The following is a 15,719-nucleotide window of genomic DNA, read 5'->3' as shown; positions in this document are numbered from 1 at the left end:
AACTTTGATTTAAAAGTTGTTATTCTGAGAAAATGATTTTTATTATGAACATGAAACTATATCCAAAAATTATGGTTAAACTCAAACTGGAAGTATGTTTTCTAAAATGGTCATCTAGACGTCGTTCTTTCGACTGAAATGACTACCTTTACAAAAACGACTTGTAACTTATTTTTCCGACTATAAACCTATACTTTTTCTGTTTAGATTCATAAAATAGAGTTCAATATGAAACCATAGCAATTTGATTCACTCAAAACGGATTTAAAATGAAGAAGTTATGGGTAAAACAAGATTGGATAATTTTTCTCATTTTAGCTACGTGAAAATTGGTAACAAATCTATTCCAACCATAACTTAATCAACTTGTATTGTATATTATGTAATCTTGAGATACCATAGACACGTATACAATGTTTCGACCTATCATGTCGACACATCTATATATATTTCGGAACAACCATAGACACTCTATATGTGAATGTTGGAGTTAGCTATACAGGGTTGAGGTTGATTCCAAAATATATATAGTTTGAGTTGTGATCAATACTGAGATACGTATACACTGGGTCGTGGATTGATTCAAGATAATATTTATCGATTTATTTCTGTACATCTAACTGTGGACAACTAGTTGTAGGTTACTAACGAGGACAGCTGACTTAATAAACTTAAAACATCAAAATATATTAAAAGTGTTGTAAATATATTTTGAACATACTTTGATATATATGTATATATTGTTATAGGTTCATGAATCAACCAGTGGCCAAGTCTTACTTCCCGACGAAGTAAAAATCTGTGAATGTGAGTTATAGTCCCACTTTTAAAATCTAATATTTTTGGGATGAGAATACATGCAGGTTTTATAAATGATTTACAAAATAGACACAAGTACGTGAAACTACATTCTATGGTTGAATTATCGAAATCGAATATGCCCCTTTTTATTAAGTCTGGTAATCTAAGAATTAGGGAACAGACACCCTAATTGACGCGAATCCTAAAGATAGATCTATTGGGCTTAACAAACCCCATCCAAAGTACCGGATGCTTTAGTACTTCGAAATTTATATCATATCCGAAGGGTGTCCCGGAATGATGGGGATATTCTTATATATGCATCTTGTTAATGTCGGTTACCAGGTGTTCACCATATGAATGATTTTTATCTCTATGTATGGGATGTGTATTGAAATATGAAATCTTGTGGTCTATTATTATGATTTGATATATATAGGTTAAACCTATAACTCACCAACATTTTTGTTGACGTTTTAAGCATGTTTATTCTCAGGTGATTATTAAGAGCTTCCGCTGTCGCATACTTAAATAAGGACGAGATTTGGAGTCCATGCTTGTATGATATTGTGTAAAAACTGCATTCAAGAAACTTATTTTGTTGTAACATATTTGTATTGTAAACCATTATGTAATGGTCGTGTGTAAACAGGATATTTTAGATTATCATTATTTGATAATCTACGTAAAGCTTTTTAAACCTTTATTGATGAAATAAAGGTTATGGTTTGTTTTAAAATGAATGCAGTCTTTGAAAAACGTCTCATATAGAGGTCAAAACCTCGCAACGAAATCAATTAATATGGAACGTTTTTAATCAATAAGAACGGGACATTTCAGTAATGGTACTGTTGATGTTGTTGATGGTGGTACTGGTTATGCTGCTGGTGCTACTGCTGGTGTTTGTAACCTTTGCACCATATTCTCCAAAGCCACTACCCGAGCGCGAAGCTCGTTGACTTCTTCTATTACACCGGGGTGATTGTCGGTTCGAACGAGCGGATAAATAAGATCTAGAATTTGGTGTAGTATATAATCATGACGAGATACTCTGGAAATGAGAGAGAAAATGGTGTTTCAGACAGGTTCGCCGGTAAGTGCTTCAGGTTCATTGCCAAGAGGGCAATGTGGTGGATGAAAGGGATCGCCTTCTTTTTGTCTCCAATGGTTAAGTAGATTGCGAACCCATCCCCAATTCATCCAGAATAGATGATGGCTAATTGGTTGATCCATTCCGGTCACGCTGCTTTTGGAGCTCATGTGGAAATCCATATCGGCATAGCTGTCGGAATTCGAGGAACTCGAACTGGTTGAGGGATCCATCTTGTATGATCAGGGAAAGAATTTTTTTTGGTATGAAATAGATTGTAGAATTTAGATTTGGTATTCTTCAATATATAATTTACATATGTATATATAATACCAAAATCCCATAAATTACGGAGGAATCTTTGAAAGATGTCAGTCAAAGTTCACAGTAACAGATATGCTAAGATAAGAATTCGTATATACACTATTATGCAATAAATGTAGGAAAACGCGTCTAGACTTAAGAATGATAAGCAGGTAATTTCCTAAGGATGGTAAGTAGATGATTTCTGACTAAAATTGATAAGCAAAACTTTTGACATGCAGACACGGTCGAAGTCCAGACTCACTAATGCATCTTAACAACTATCAGTTAGACACACTAATGCAAGACCTGGTTCACTAAGACCACCGCTCTGATACCAACTGAAAGGACCCGTTCATATACATTATAAACGATTCACAATAGTTGATTACATCGCGAGGTATTTGACCTCTATATGATACGTTTTACAAACATTGCATTCGTTTTTAAAAGACAAACTTTCCTTACATCAAAAATTGACGGCATGCATACCATTTCATATTACATCCAACTATAATTGACTTAATATTAATCTTGATGAACTCAATGACTCGAATGCAACGTCTTTCAAAGTATGTCTTGAATGACTCCAAGTAATATCCTTAAAATGAGCTAATGCACAGCAGAAGAATTCTTTAATACCTGAGAATAAACATGCTTTAAATTGTCAACCAAAAGGTTGGTGAGTTCATTAGTTTATCATAATCCATCATTTCCGTAATAGTAATAGACCACAAGATTTCAGTTTCTATAAATATCCGTACACTCGCAAGTGTATAAAAGTATTCTATAAGTTGTAGGCACCCGGTAACAAGCTTTAACGTTCATGTTTTACCCTCTGAAGTACACCAGATCAGGTGTGTTTAAAATAACCTCGAAGTACTAAAGCATCCCATAGTCAGGATGGGGTTTGTCAGACCCAATAGATCTATCTTTAGGATTCGCGCCTACCGTACATAGACAAGTAGTTTAATGTTACCAAGCTAAGGGTATATTTCTGGTTTAAACCCACATAGAATTAGTTTTAGTACTTGTGCCTATTTCGTAAAACATTTATAAATCAGCGCATGTATTCTCAGCCCAAAAATATATATAAAAAGGGAGCAAATGAAACTCACAATACTGTATTTCGTAGCAATTATGTATATGACGGCACTGAACAAGTGCAGTGTTTGTCTCGGATTCACGAACCTATATTAAGTATATATATTTATATGTTGGTCAATATCTGTCTAACAATTTAGGTCAAGTCGTAGTGTATCACAATCCTAATGCTCGAGACCGATATGCAAAAGTCAACAAAAGTCAACTTGACCCAAAATGACTTCCAAAATCTAGACATGTTTATTATATAACTTATATATAGTAGTTTTATATATTTAAATATATTTATCAGATCTTATTATACTAAATAATACAAGTCATTTATTAATAAATAAAAATTTATATTAAAATTCATATATGATAAAAATATACTTTTATATATCTCAAATAATAAAATTTATAAAATTCACTTAATATCATAAAAATATAGTGGTATGTATTATTAATGTAATTACATTACGTGTGGTAAAAATATCTTTGTACGCATATTTATTTGATAAAATAATATTGATAATAATAATAATGATAAAAATAATAAAATGATAGTTTCAATAAAAATATTAATTTTTAGTAATAAAGATAATTTTAGTAATAACATCAACTGATAACAGTTATAATAATCGTTTTAATAATAATATTAAAATTAATGATAATTCAGTTGACCATATCTTTTAATCCGTTCATCGAAACCACGCGATTTCTAAATGAAAAGTTATTAATTTTTTTTCTTCAGATTTTCAACGACATGCATATCATATAACTTATCTCAGTAGCATATGTATCAAATTCATGATTTATCATAAACTATTTAACGACGAAACTAAGCATACAAACATGCATAATCATATATACTCGAGCACTAGTCAGGGATACAATATTAATATATAAAAGATAAGATATGAATGCTCACGTATCAATATTGTGATTCAATATTGCAGGAAAGTACGTAGACGCAACGAAAATGATAAACGTTAGGTTGACCTCATGAGCAATACCCTCGATCAATACCCATAACCTTCATAGCTATAACCCATAATTTCCTTAGCTCTATCCCATTTGAAAACTTATTTTGAAATCGTCTGAATATAACTCCGTCGTAGTATTTTATGTATACTAATAATATCTTGAAATAATACTAAGTATATATATATATATATATATATATATATATATATATATATATATATATATAATTCGATTGAGAGAGTTTAGAGAAATATATTTTCAAGTTTCTATAAAATAATGAAACCTATTGAATTCTATTTATAATAGATTTTTGAATTATTAAAGTGAATTATTAAAGTATGAATTATTAAAGTGAATCATTAAAGTATGAATTATTAAAGTATGAATTATTAAAGTGAATTATTAAAGTATGAATTATTAAAGTGAATTATTAAAGTATGAATTATTAAAGTGAATTATTAAAGTATGAATTATTAAAGTGAATTATTAAAGTATGAATTATTAAAGTGAATTATTAAAGTGAATTATTAAAGTATGAATTATTAAAGTTAAAGTAAAGTAAAAGTAAAGTAAAGGTAAAGTTAAAGTATAGTAAAAGTATAAAACTATGTACGTATAATACGCGTATAAAAATATATATAATATTAATTTAAATCGTTATATATATATATATTTAATAAAATAAAATATAAATATCGTTATCTTTATCATACTGGTTAAGTAATGAGTTGTCAAAAAAAAAATAGATTTCTTAAATCACAGTGGACCTCATAACATAGGCCCGTAATCATATCATAATGTATCTGATAATTCAATCATTTGATATTATCTCTTAATTCTGTCGATAAATATATCGAAACAAATATGTTTATGTAAAGTATCATATATCTAATACTTTGTTAATGTTTTCAGTTAATATTATATATTATATATACATATCTATATACACATAATTGTTCGTGAATCGTCGAACACGGTCAAAGGGTAATTGATTACATGAATGTAGTTCCAAACTTTTTGAGATTCAACATTACAAATTCTGCTTATCGTGTCAGAAACATATAAAGGTTAAGTTTAAATTTGGTCGGAAATTTCCGGGTCGTCACAATCCTGGAACGGGGAAGATGTACAAGGATCTCAAGAAACATTTTTGGTGGCCGGGTATGAAAGCCGATGTTGCTAAATACGTAGGAGAATGTTTGACGTGTTCTAAGGTCAAAGCTGAGCATCAGAAACCATCAGGTCTACTTCAACAACCCGAAATCCCAGAATGGAAATGGAAAAACATTACCATGGATTTCATCACTAAATTGCCAAGGACTGCAAGTGGTTTTGATACTATTTGGGTAATAGTCGATCGTCTCACCAAATCAGCACACTTCCTGCCAATAAGAGAAGATGACAAGATGGAGAAGTTAGCACGACTGTATTTGAAGGAAGTTGTCTCCAGACATGGAATACCAATCTCTATTATCTCTGATAGGGATGGCGGATTTATTTCAAGATTCTGGCAGACATTACAGCAAGCATTAGGAACTCGTCTAGACATGAGTACTGCCTATCATCCACAAACTGATGGGCAGAGTGAAAGGACGATACAAACGCTTGAGGACATGCTACGAGCATGTGTTATTGATTTCGGAAACAGTTGGGATCGACATCTACCGTTAGCAGAATTTTCCTACAACAACAGCTACCATTCAAGCATTGAGATGGCGCCGTTTGAAGCACTTTATGGTAGAAAGTGCAGGTCTCTGATTTGTTGGAGTGAAGTGGGGGTTAGACAGATTACGGGTCCGGAGATTATACAAGAAACTACCGAGAAGATCATCCAAATTCAACAACGGTTGAAAATCGCCCAAAGTCGACAAAAGAGCTACGCTGACATTAAAAGAAAAGATATAGAATTTGAAATTGGAGAGATGGTCATGCTTAAAGTTGCACCTTGGAAAGGCTTTGTTCGATTTGGTAAACGAGGGAAAATAAATCCAAGGTATATTGGACCATTCAAGATTATTGATCGTGTCGGACCAGTAGCTTACCGACTTGAGTTACCTCAACAACTCGCGGCTGTACATAACACTTTCCACGTCTCGAATTTGAAGAAATGTTTTGCTAAAGAAGATCTCACTATTCCGTTAGATGAAATCCAAATCAACGAAAAACTTCAATTCATCGAAGAACCCGTCGAAATAATGGATCGTGAGGTTAAAAGACTTAAGCAAAACAAGATACCAATTGTTAAGGTTCGATGGAATGCTCGTAGAGGACCCGAGTTCACCTGGGAGCATGAAGATCAGATGAAGAAGAAATACCCGCATCTATTTCCAGAAGATTCGTCAACACCTTCAACAGCTTAAAATTTCAGGACGAAATTTATTTAACGGGTAGGTACTGTAGTGACCCGAACTTTTCCATGTTTATATATATTAATTAAGATTGATATTTACATGATTAAATGTTTCCAACATGTTAAGCAATCAAACTTGTTAAGACTTGATTAATTGAAATATGTTTCATATAGACAATTGACCACCCAAGTTGACCGGCGATTCACGAACGTTAAAACTTGTAAAAATGACATGACGATATATATATGGATATACATATGGTTAACATGAGATTATGATAAGTAAGTATCTCCATAAGTATATTAACAATGAGTTATATACATATAAACAAGACTACTAACTTAAGGATTTCGAAACGAGACATATATGTAATGATTATCGTTGTAACGACATTTAAATGTATATATATCATATTAAGATATATTAATATATCATAATATCATGATAATATAATAATTTAACATCTCATTAGATATAATAAACAATGGGTTAACAACATTAATTGAGATCGTTAACTTAAAGGTTTCAAAACAACACTTACATGTAACGACTAACGATGACTTAACGACTCAGTTAAAATGTATATACATGTAGTGTATTTAGATGTATTAAAATACTTTTGGAAGACTTCAAGACATATATCAAAACACTCATACTTAATGAAAATGGTTACAGTTACTTTCCCATTCTTTTCTTTCATCAAGAATTCTAGTCGTATTTTTACCCGTATTATACACAGCTTCAAAACGTACTTACTATGGGTATATACCAATAGGAACTAGCATGGGATTCCACTCTTGATTATGTCATGTATGACTAATCAATTTTAACTTCTACCATGAGCTAGTCAACTAACTAGAACTCCTTTTAACCCCACTCACCACTCACCAATTACCACTCATCATTCACTCCATTTCACTTCCAATTCTCTTTCTAATTCTCTCTCAACACACCCACACTATTATGAATGTATTTTTCCAGTAGTTAATCATCATCTTCATCAAAAATCACTTCAAGAATCAAGCTATAATCATCATAGGAAGAACACTTCAAGAACACTTGAAAAATCCCTTCAAGTTTACTAATTTACTTCCAAGCTTTCTAATCCATTCCAAGTAATCATCTAAGATCAAGAAACCTTTGTTATATACAGTAGGTTATCTTTCTTATTCAAGGTAATATTCATATTCAAACTTTGATTCAATTTCTATAACTATAAACTATCTTAATTCGAGTAAAAATCTTACTTGAACTTGTTTTTGTGTCATGATCCTACTTCAAGAACTTTCAAGCCATCCAAGATCCTTTGAAGCTAGATCATTTCTTGTCACTTCCAGTAGGTTTACCTACTAAACTTGAGGTAGTAATGATGTTCGTAACATTATTCGATTCATATATATAAAACTATCTTATTCGAAGGTTTAAACTCGTAATCACTAGAACATAGTTTAGTTAATTCTAAACTTGTTGGCAAACAAAAGTTAATCCTTCTAACTTGACTTTTAAAATTAACTAAACACATATTCTATATCTATATGATATGCTAACTTAATGATTTAAAACCTGGAAACACGAAAAACACCGTAAAACCGGATTTACGCCGTCGTAGTAACACCGCGGGCTGTTTTGGGTTAGTTAATTAAAAACTATGATAAACTTTGATTTAAAAGTTATTATTCTGAGAAAATGATTTTTATTATGAACATGAAACTATATCCAAAAGTTATGGTTAAACTCAAAGTGGAAGTATGTTTTCTAAAATGGTCGTCTAGACGTCGTTCTTTCGACTGAAATGACTACATTTACAAAAATGACTTGTAACTTATTTTTCCGACTATAAACCTATACTTTTTCTGCTTAGATTCATAAAATAGAGTTCAATATGAAACCATAGCAATTTGATTCACTCAAAACGGATTTAAAATGAAGAAGTTATGGGTAAAACAAGATTGGATAATTTTTCTCATTTTAGCTACGTGAAAATTGGTAACAAATATATTCCAACCATAACTTAATCAACTTGTATTGTATATTATGTAATCTTGAGATACCATAGACACGTATACAATGTTTCGACCTATCATGTCGACACATCTATATATATTTCGGAACAACCATAGACACTCTATATGTGAATGTTGGAGTTAGCTATACAGGGTTGAGGTTGATTCCAAAATATATATAGTTTGAGTTGTGATCAATACTGAGATACGTATACACTGGGTCGTGGATTGATTCAAGATAATATTTATCGATTTATTTCTGTACATCTAACTGTGGACAACTAGTTGTAGGTTACTAACGAGGACAGCTGACTTAATAAACTTAAAACATCAAAATATATTAAAAGTGTTGTAAATATATTTTGAACATACTTTAGTATATATGTATATATTGTTATAGGTTCGTGAATCAGCAGTGGCCAAGTCTTACTTCTCGATGAAGTAAAAATCTGTGAAAGTGAGTTATAGTCCCACTTTTAAAATCTAATATTTTGGGATGAGAATACATGCAGGTTTTATAAATGATTTACAAAATAGACACAAGTACGTGAAACTACATTCTATGGTTGAATTATCGAAATCGAATATGCCCCTTTTTATTAAGTCTGGTAATCTAAGAATTAGGGAACAGACACCCTAATTGACGCGAATCCTAAAGATAGATCTATTGGGCCTAACAAACCCCATCCAAAGTACCGGATGCTTTAGTACTTCGAAATTTATATCATATCCGAAGGGTGTCCCGGAATGATGGGGATATTCTTATATATGCATCTTGTTAATGTCGGTTACCAGGTGTTCACCATATGAATGATTTTTATCTCTATGTATGGGATGTGTATTGAAATATGAAATCTTGTGGTCTATTATTATGATTTGATATATATAGGTTAAACCTATAACTCACCAACATTTTTGTTGACGTTTTAAGCATGTTTATTATCAGGTGATTATTAAGAGCTTCCGCTGTCGCATACTTAAATAAGGACGAGATTTGGAGTCCATGCTTGTATGATATTGTGTAAAAATTGCATTCAAGAAACTTATTTTGTTGTAACCTATTTGTATTGTAAACCATTATGTAATGGTCGTGTGTAAACAGGATATTTTAGATTATCATTATTTGATAATCTACGTAAAGCTTTTTAAAACCTTTATCTATGAAATAAAGGTTATGGTTTGTTTTAAAAATGAATGCAGTCTTTGAAAAACGTCTCATATAGAGGTCAAAACCTCGCAACGAAATCAATTAATATGGAACGTTTTTAATCAATAAGAACGGGACATTTCACAATTAACCCAGAATAATGAATTAAAATCAAAACGTCAAACATCATGATTACGGAAGTTTAAATAAGCATAATACTTTTATCGTATTTCTCATCGTACTTTTAATTACTGTCATTTTATTATTCGCAATTTTATATATCGTCATTATTATTTATTTTATGCATTTTAATTATCGTCATTTATCTTTACGCTTTATTTAAAATCGACAAACCGTTCATTAAACGGTAAAACCCCCTTATATATATATATATATATATATATATATATATATATATATATATATATATATATATATATATATATATATATATATATATATATATATATATATATATATATATATATATATATAGTTTTTAAAAATATAGTACGTAATCACTAGCTCCCTGTGGAATGAACCGGACTTACTAAAAACTACACTACTCTACGATTAGGTACACTGCCTATAGTGTTGTAGCAAGGTTTAGATATATCCCATCTGTAAATAAATTAAATAAAACTTGTGTAATATTTCGTCATATTTCGTAGTAAACAATAATAGTATCACGTACCACCTCGCACACACCAGATAGCACTGGTTTATATAGAATCAATATATTAGTATGATTGATGCAATTTTTATATAGAGATATGTCGATATTATCTAACAGATTTCGCACTCGTTATTGCCGGTGTTTTATGTTTATACAAGTAGTTGGTGTATACTAGTCATGTGATGAACATTATGTATATATATTCGTGTAAAAAATGTGTTGAGTGTGTTTGACTTTCTATAAAATTTATGATATACTCCGTATATACAACGTTTGCATGTTCATAAGTACGCGGTGTTTGTGAATTTGTATTTGTAAATTTAAATGCTAATTGTAAACAAATATATTTGTATATATGTGTTTTTATACTAATTGGTAAATTTAAATACTAATTATAAATGAATATAGCTTTTTCTCATGTTTATTTTTGTTATTTTATCATTTTTTAACAGATTTAGCTAATTTATTAAACAGCTAAACATATATAAAAAGTTTCAGCTAACCGATGTGCGGTTGCAGCTACCAGCTAATTTGGTCAAACTTACACATTATCTCTCACAACTTTACTTGAAGGGAAAAATCATTTTTTTTAATGGTTTTGGTAAAAAGAAATAAAAAGTAAAAATAAAAAAATAAATAAAAGAAGTTGCAAGGAAAAAAAAAGAAAAAAAAGTACATTCCTTATTAGTCGCACATGTCTTTAAAAACACAAGTCCCAACCCAGGGTACCACCACCACCAACCACATTTTGTTTCAACATCATTAACTTTAAACACAACAAAAAATGTCGATGCTTCGACTCTGCAATCGAATCACCAAAAATGCTGTTTGTTCATCTTCAACATTCTCATCATCTAGGTATAAATTTAATTAATTTTAATTAAAATGATTCAGTTTTGATCGTATCAGCGTCTCTCTGATAATTTTAATCTTCATTTGTTGATTAATCCACAGTGGTGTATTTGTGTAAAATTAGCATGCATGGCGATATATAATCAGGAAATGACATTACAAATTATAAATTAAATAAATTATATTATTGAATTATAAATAAAGGGAAATATTAGCCTATTAGCTTTTGTTAATCTTCATTTGTTAATTAATCCTCATTTCGTACACTCTATATTCTTGATCAATTTAAGTTATTTATGCTTTTTTATCTGAAAGTAAAAGGACCCGGTTTCATAATTTTGGAATTTGAGACTATAAAAGGTTTTTTATTTTTTAATGGTAAAAAAGGGAATTTTTTTTTAGCTTTATATCCCTAAAAAAAAAAAAAATTTACTCCGTACTTTGATATAAAAAAACCTATTTCCTTGATTAGATCAATAGAAATTTGAGTACCGGAAACGAAAATTATAATAAATTGTGAACTTTTTATGCCGTTTATCTGTATATATATTTTAGAAGTGTATTGGTATGCAGGAGGCTAATTCATTCACTACAATTTGCTACTGTTAAAGCTGAAGAAATATCAGGCTCTAAGCCTGCTGAAGTTCAAAACTTGGGTAAACCCTGAAACTAGACTCTTTAATTAACTAATTAACAAACATTTGGTAAAAAAAAAATAAAAAATTCTTAATCGTGGTTCATCGTACGTCCCAGTTCAAGGAAATTGGATCAAATCTGGCGATTGGAATACGATTCTTGATCCTATCAATGGTGAACCATTCATTAAAGTTTCAGAAATACCAGAAAATGGAATCAAGGTACACATTATTATTATTATTATAATTAATTAATCATGCTATAATAGCACAAAAAGAACACAACTTTATGAATAAATCTCATACTGTACCTTTTTTCACAGCCTTTTGTAGATAGCTTATCTAAGTGTCCCAAACATGGCCTGCACAACCCATTCAAATCTCCAGAGAGGTCTGTGTTTAATGTACGACATTACGCTCGATAATAGTCACTATCATAGTGATACTTACACGGGTACTAACTGCTTACATTAAAACGTTGTTTATAGGTACCTTTTATATGGAGACGTATCTGCAAAAGCAGGCTATATGCTTAATCAACCCGAGGTATCGTATATATACTTCGTTATTATTTATGATAACTACACATTTGTTGGTTTTAACTTACTTTTTATTTGCTACTGTTTCAGGTATCTGATTTCTTTGCCAAGCTAATACAAAGAGTCTCACCAAAGAGTTATCAGCAGGCTTTTGCTGAAGTGTTTGTTACTGCAAAATTTCTAGAAAACTTTTCTGGTGATCAGGTAATTTACAATTAGTTCCATCTATGATTTCTTTTTAATTAACATTATATATTTGTAAAAAAAAAAAAATATATATATATATATATATGAGTTATATGCTTCTGCTACATGTCGAATAGGTACGTTTCCTAGCAAGGTCTTTTGGAGTACCTGGGAATCATCTTGGTCAACAAAGTCATGGTTTTCGATGGCCTTATGGCCCTGTAAGACACCCTTATAAGTATTATTTTTTCATTTAAAATTTAGTAACTTCATTATCTATATTCTTACTTTGTGAATCTTATTTGTTATAATAGGTGGCGTTAATTACGCCATTCAATTTTCCTCTTGAGATTCCAGTACTCCAGCTAATGGGAGCACTTTACATGGGCAACAAGCCCGTCCTTAAAGTTGATAGCAAAGTAAGTCTTTTTTTCATATAAAATTTTTGAAGTTACGAATGTTTCATTAAGTCTATATATTGTAAACGGATAAGATTTTCCCTATTCTGGTCTATTTAGTAACAAACTATAATGTCTTTATTATAGGTATGCATTGTTATGGAACAAATGCTTCGGTTGCTTCACGCTTGTGGGATGCCATCGGAGGACGTTGACTTTATCAATTCTGATGGCAAGACGATGAACAAGCTACTATTAGAGGTTAAGTGTCCTTTTCACTTTTTTTTTTTTATCATTAATGTAAAATTCACTTGAGAGCGTTTCCTATAAAGTATCGATTTTTCATGTTTTGACTATTGTGAGTTTGTGATTCGATCATCAGGCAAATCCACGAATGACATTATTTACGGGTAGCTCACGAGTAGCAGATAAGTTGGCTTATGACTTGAATGGTCGAGTCAAATTGGAAGATGCGGGATTCGACTGGAAGATTCTCGGACCTGATGTTCACGAGGTTCACTTTTTTTTTTATTTGAACTACTTTTGTAAAATTCGGTCGAGTCAACCGACGTGTCAGTTTGGGGACTAGCCCGTCCCAAGTTACCAAACACGCCTTAATAGTCGGTCAATGCTAAAAAGTCGGGCTGAGTCGGTCAATATTGGTCAAAGACGAAGTTAAGTCAAAAAATTATATATTTTTTTAAAATTAGATTTTGTGTCATCTATCTATGCTTGAAATATTTGAGTTTTATGGTTGATATATTTATGTGTAATATATATACGTTTTATTTACTTATCACTAAAAGTCAACGTTTGGTCAACGCCCGACTCGTCCTCGACTCGCGTATTTTTACAATCTTGATTTGAAATATAAAGTTAAAATCTTCTGCATACTTAATATGCTAAAGATATATATAATTACTGACAGGTGAATTACGTGTCATGGGTCTGCGATCAAGATGCTTATGCGTGTAGTGGTCAAAAGTGTTCAGCACAATCCTTGTTATTCATGCATGAGGTTATTTTGCTTATTTTTATCATCATACATTCTTGTGTTTGTCATCCTCATTAATATTATGATAACGATATTAACTAATATTATGTGCAGAATTGGAGTAAAGCCTCGCTCGTGAATAAATTGCGGGATCTTGCTGGAAGAAGAAAGCTCGATAATTTAACTATTGGTCCGGTTCTTACGGTAAGTTCCTCGTGAATAAACCATAACCGTGTGGGACCCTTTCGGTTATGTTTGTTTATTGTTCTTTATTTGCAGTTGACAACAAAAGATATGCTAGACCACAAGAACGAGCTACTTAATATTCTGGGATCGAAGCTACTTTGGGGCGGTGAAGAATTGGAAAATCATTCGATTCCTTCAATATACGGTGCGATAAAACCAACAGCTGTTTTTGTTCCACTTGAACAAATACTGAAACCTGAATATTATGATCTTGTTACTAGAGAAATATTTGGCCCGTTCCAGGTAACTCGATTTCATCACCGAAAATTCTAATTTTTAGGAGTTCTAATCACTGTTGTAAAAAACCCGATTACTCCATGATTATTCATTCTTAAGAGCAATCCGTTCTGATTTTTCAAAATCCTTTTAATTAATTGGTCAACGTAGATTGGTGGATCAAAATCGAAATCCGTAATCAAATCGGTCAAAGTCAAAATTGGTCGACATGTAGCTTGAAATTAAATTAGAACGTTAGAGTTTTTGAACAAAAATGAACAATTTTAGACAATTATTTTAAAGATTATGTTTATGGTTTTCTTCTATATTTACACATATAATTAAAATTAATATTTAAATGTATAAAGTATAATCCGATTAATTCCCGATTGATCTCCAAATTGCCGATTACTTTTTCCAAAGTCCTGACCGAGTAATCCCCGAATAGCGAATTTTGCAACCTTGGTTTTAATTACGGTGATATCAATATATTTATGCGAGTTACGTTTGTTGTTTAGATTATTACCGAGTACAAACACAGCCAAATCCCAATGGTGTTGGAGGCCCTTGAAAAAATGCATGCACATTTAACTGCTGCTGTCGTCTCTAATGATCCGTTGTTTGTTCAGGTATTAACCGAATCTCTCTATGAATAATGTTTTGATTCTTATTTTATATTATATTATAAATATAAATATTATAATTATTATAATTATAATAAAAATAAATAATATTAACTTGGCTTCTAATGTGAACCATTTCCAGGATATTCTGGGGAACACGGTTAATGGAACTACGTATGCTGGACTTCGAGCAAGAACGACAGGGGCACCACAGAATCATTGGTCAGAAGAAACAAACCAATTACTTTTTTACTTGTTCTTATTTTAAAAAATGATATCGTGCGCCTAAAATTGTGAACATGTTAAGAAAATGAATGTGTGTTGATCAGGTTTGGACCTGCTGGAGATCCAAGAGGGGCAGGAATAGGGACTCCTGAAGCGATAAAACTGGTGTGGTCTTGTCATAGAGAAGTTATATATGATTTCGGTCCGGTCCCACACAAATGGCAAATCCCGCCTTCTACTTAAACTGACGATCGAACATGACCATGTGTTCATCAAAGTTTTGATCTTCAATTTATGTCGTTTCTTTTATCAATGTATGTCGTTTGAGCCAAGTGCATAAACAAATGGTGGTTCCGGCCATTTC

At 31.3% G+C, this 15,719-nt stretch overlaps 1 protein-coding gene across 1 annotated transcript; it reads left to right on the top strand.

The window, feature by feature from the left end:
- Window positions 1–11,213: 11,213 nt before the first annotated feature.
- Window positions 11,214–15,719, top strand: LOC139892430 (probable aldehyde dehydrogenase). The gene is made up of 16 exons (XM_071875519.1): window positions 11,214–11,299; window positions 11,867–11,949; window positions 12,047–12,150; window positions 12,252–12,319; window positions 12,417–12,474; window positions 12,558–12,671; window positions 12,791–12,874; window positions 12,968–13,072; window positions 13,199–13,312; window positions 13,434–13,565; window positions 13,980–14,069; window positions 14,160–14,249; window positions 14,325–14,534; window positions 15,026–15,136; window positions 15,273–15,352; window positions 15,460–15,719. Exons 1-16 carry the CDS (start codon window positions 11,226–11,228, stop codon window positions 15,596–15,598), a joined length of 1,656 nt encoding a protein of 551 aa, XP_071731620.1. The 5' UTR covers window positions 11,214–11,225; the 3' UTR covers window positions 15,599–15,719.

This window comes from Rutidosis leptorrhynchoides, chromosome 2 (assembly GCF_046630445.1).
Source record: "Rutidosis leptorrhynchoides isolate AG116_Rl617_1_P2 chromosome 2, CSIRO_AGI_Rlap_v1, whole genome shotgun sequence".
In the NCBI taxonomy this organism is placed as follows: Eukaryota; Viridiplantae; Streptophyta; class Magnoliopsida; order Asterales; family Asteraceae; genus Rutidosis; species Rutidosis leptorrhynchoides.
Note: the sequence above shows the minus strand (reverse complement) of the source record. Positions and strands in the feature narration are given on the sequence as shown.

What these genes read in the sequence shown, in the direction of transcription:
- LOC139892430 (XM_071875519.1), top strand. Translation starts at nt 11,226, where the DNA reads ATGTCGATGCTTCGACTCTGCAATCGAATCACCAAAAATGCTGTTTGT. An exon ending in TACCAGAAAATGGAATCAAG is followed by an intron (nt 12,151 to 12,251) that starts GTACACATTATT and finishes CTTTTTTCACAG; the next exon opens with CCTTTTGTAGATAGCTTATC. An exon ending in CCTTGTTATTCATGCATGAG is followed by an intron (nt 14,070 to 14,159) that starts GTTATTTTGCTT and finishes TATTATGTGCAG; the next exon opens with AATTGGAGTAAAGCCTCGCT.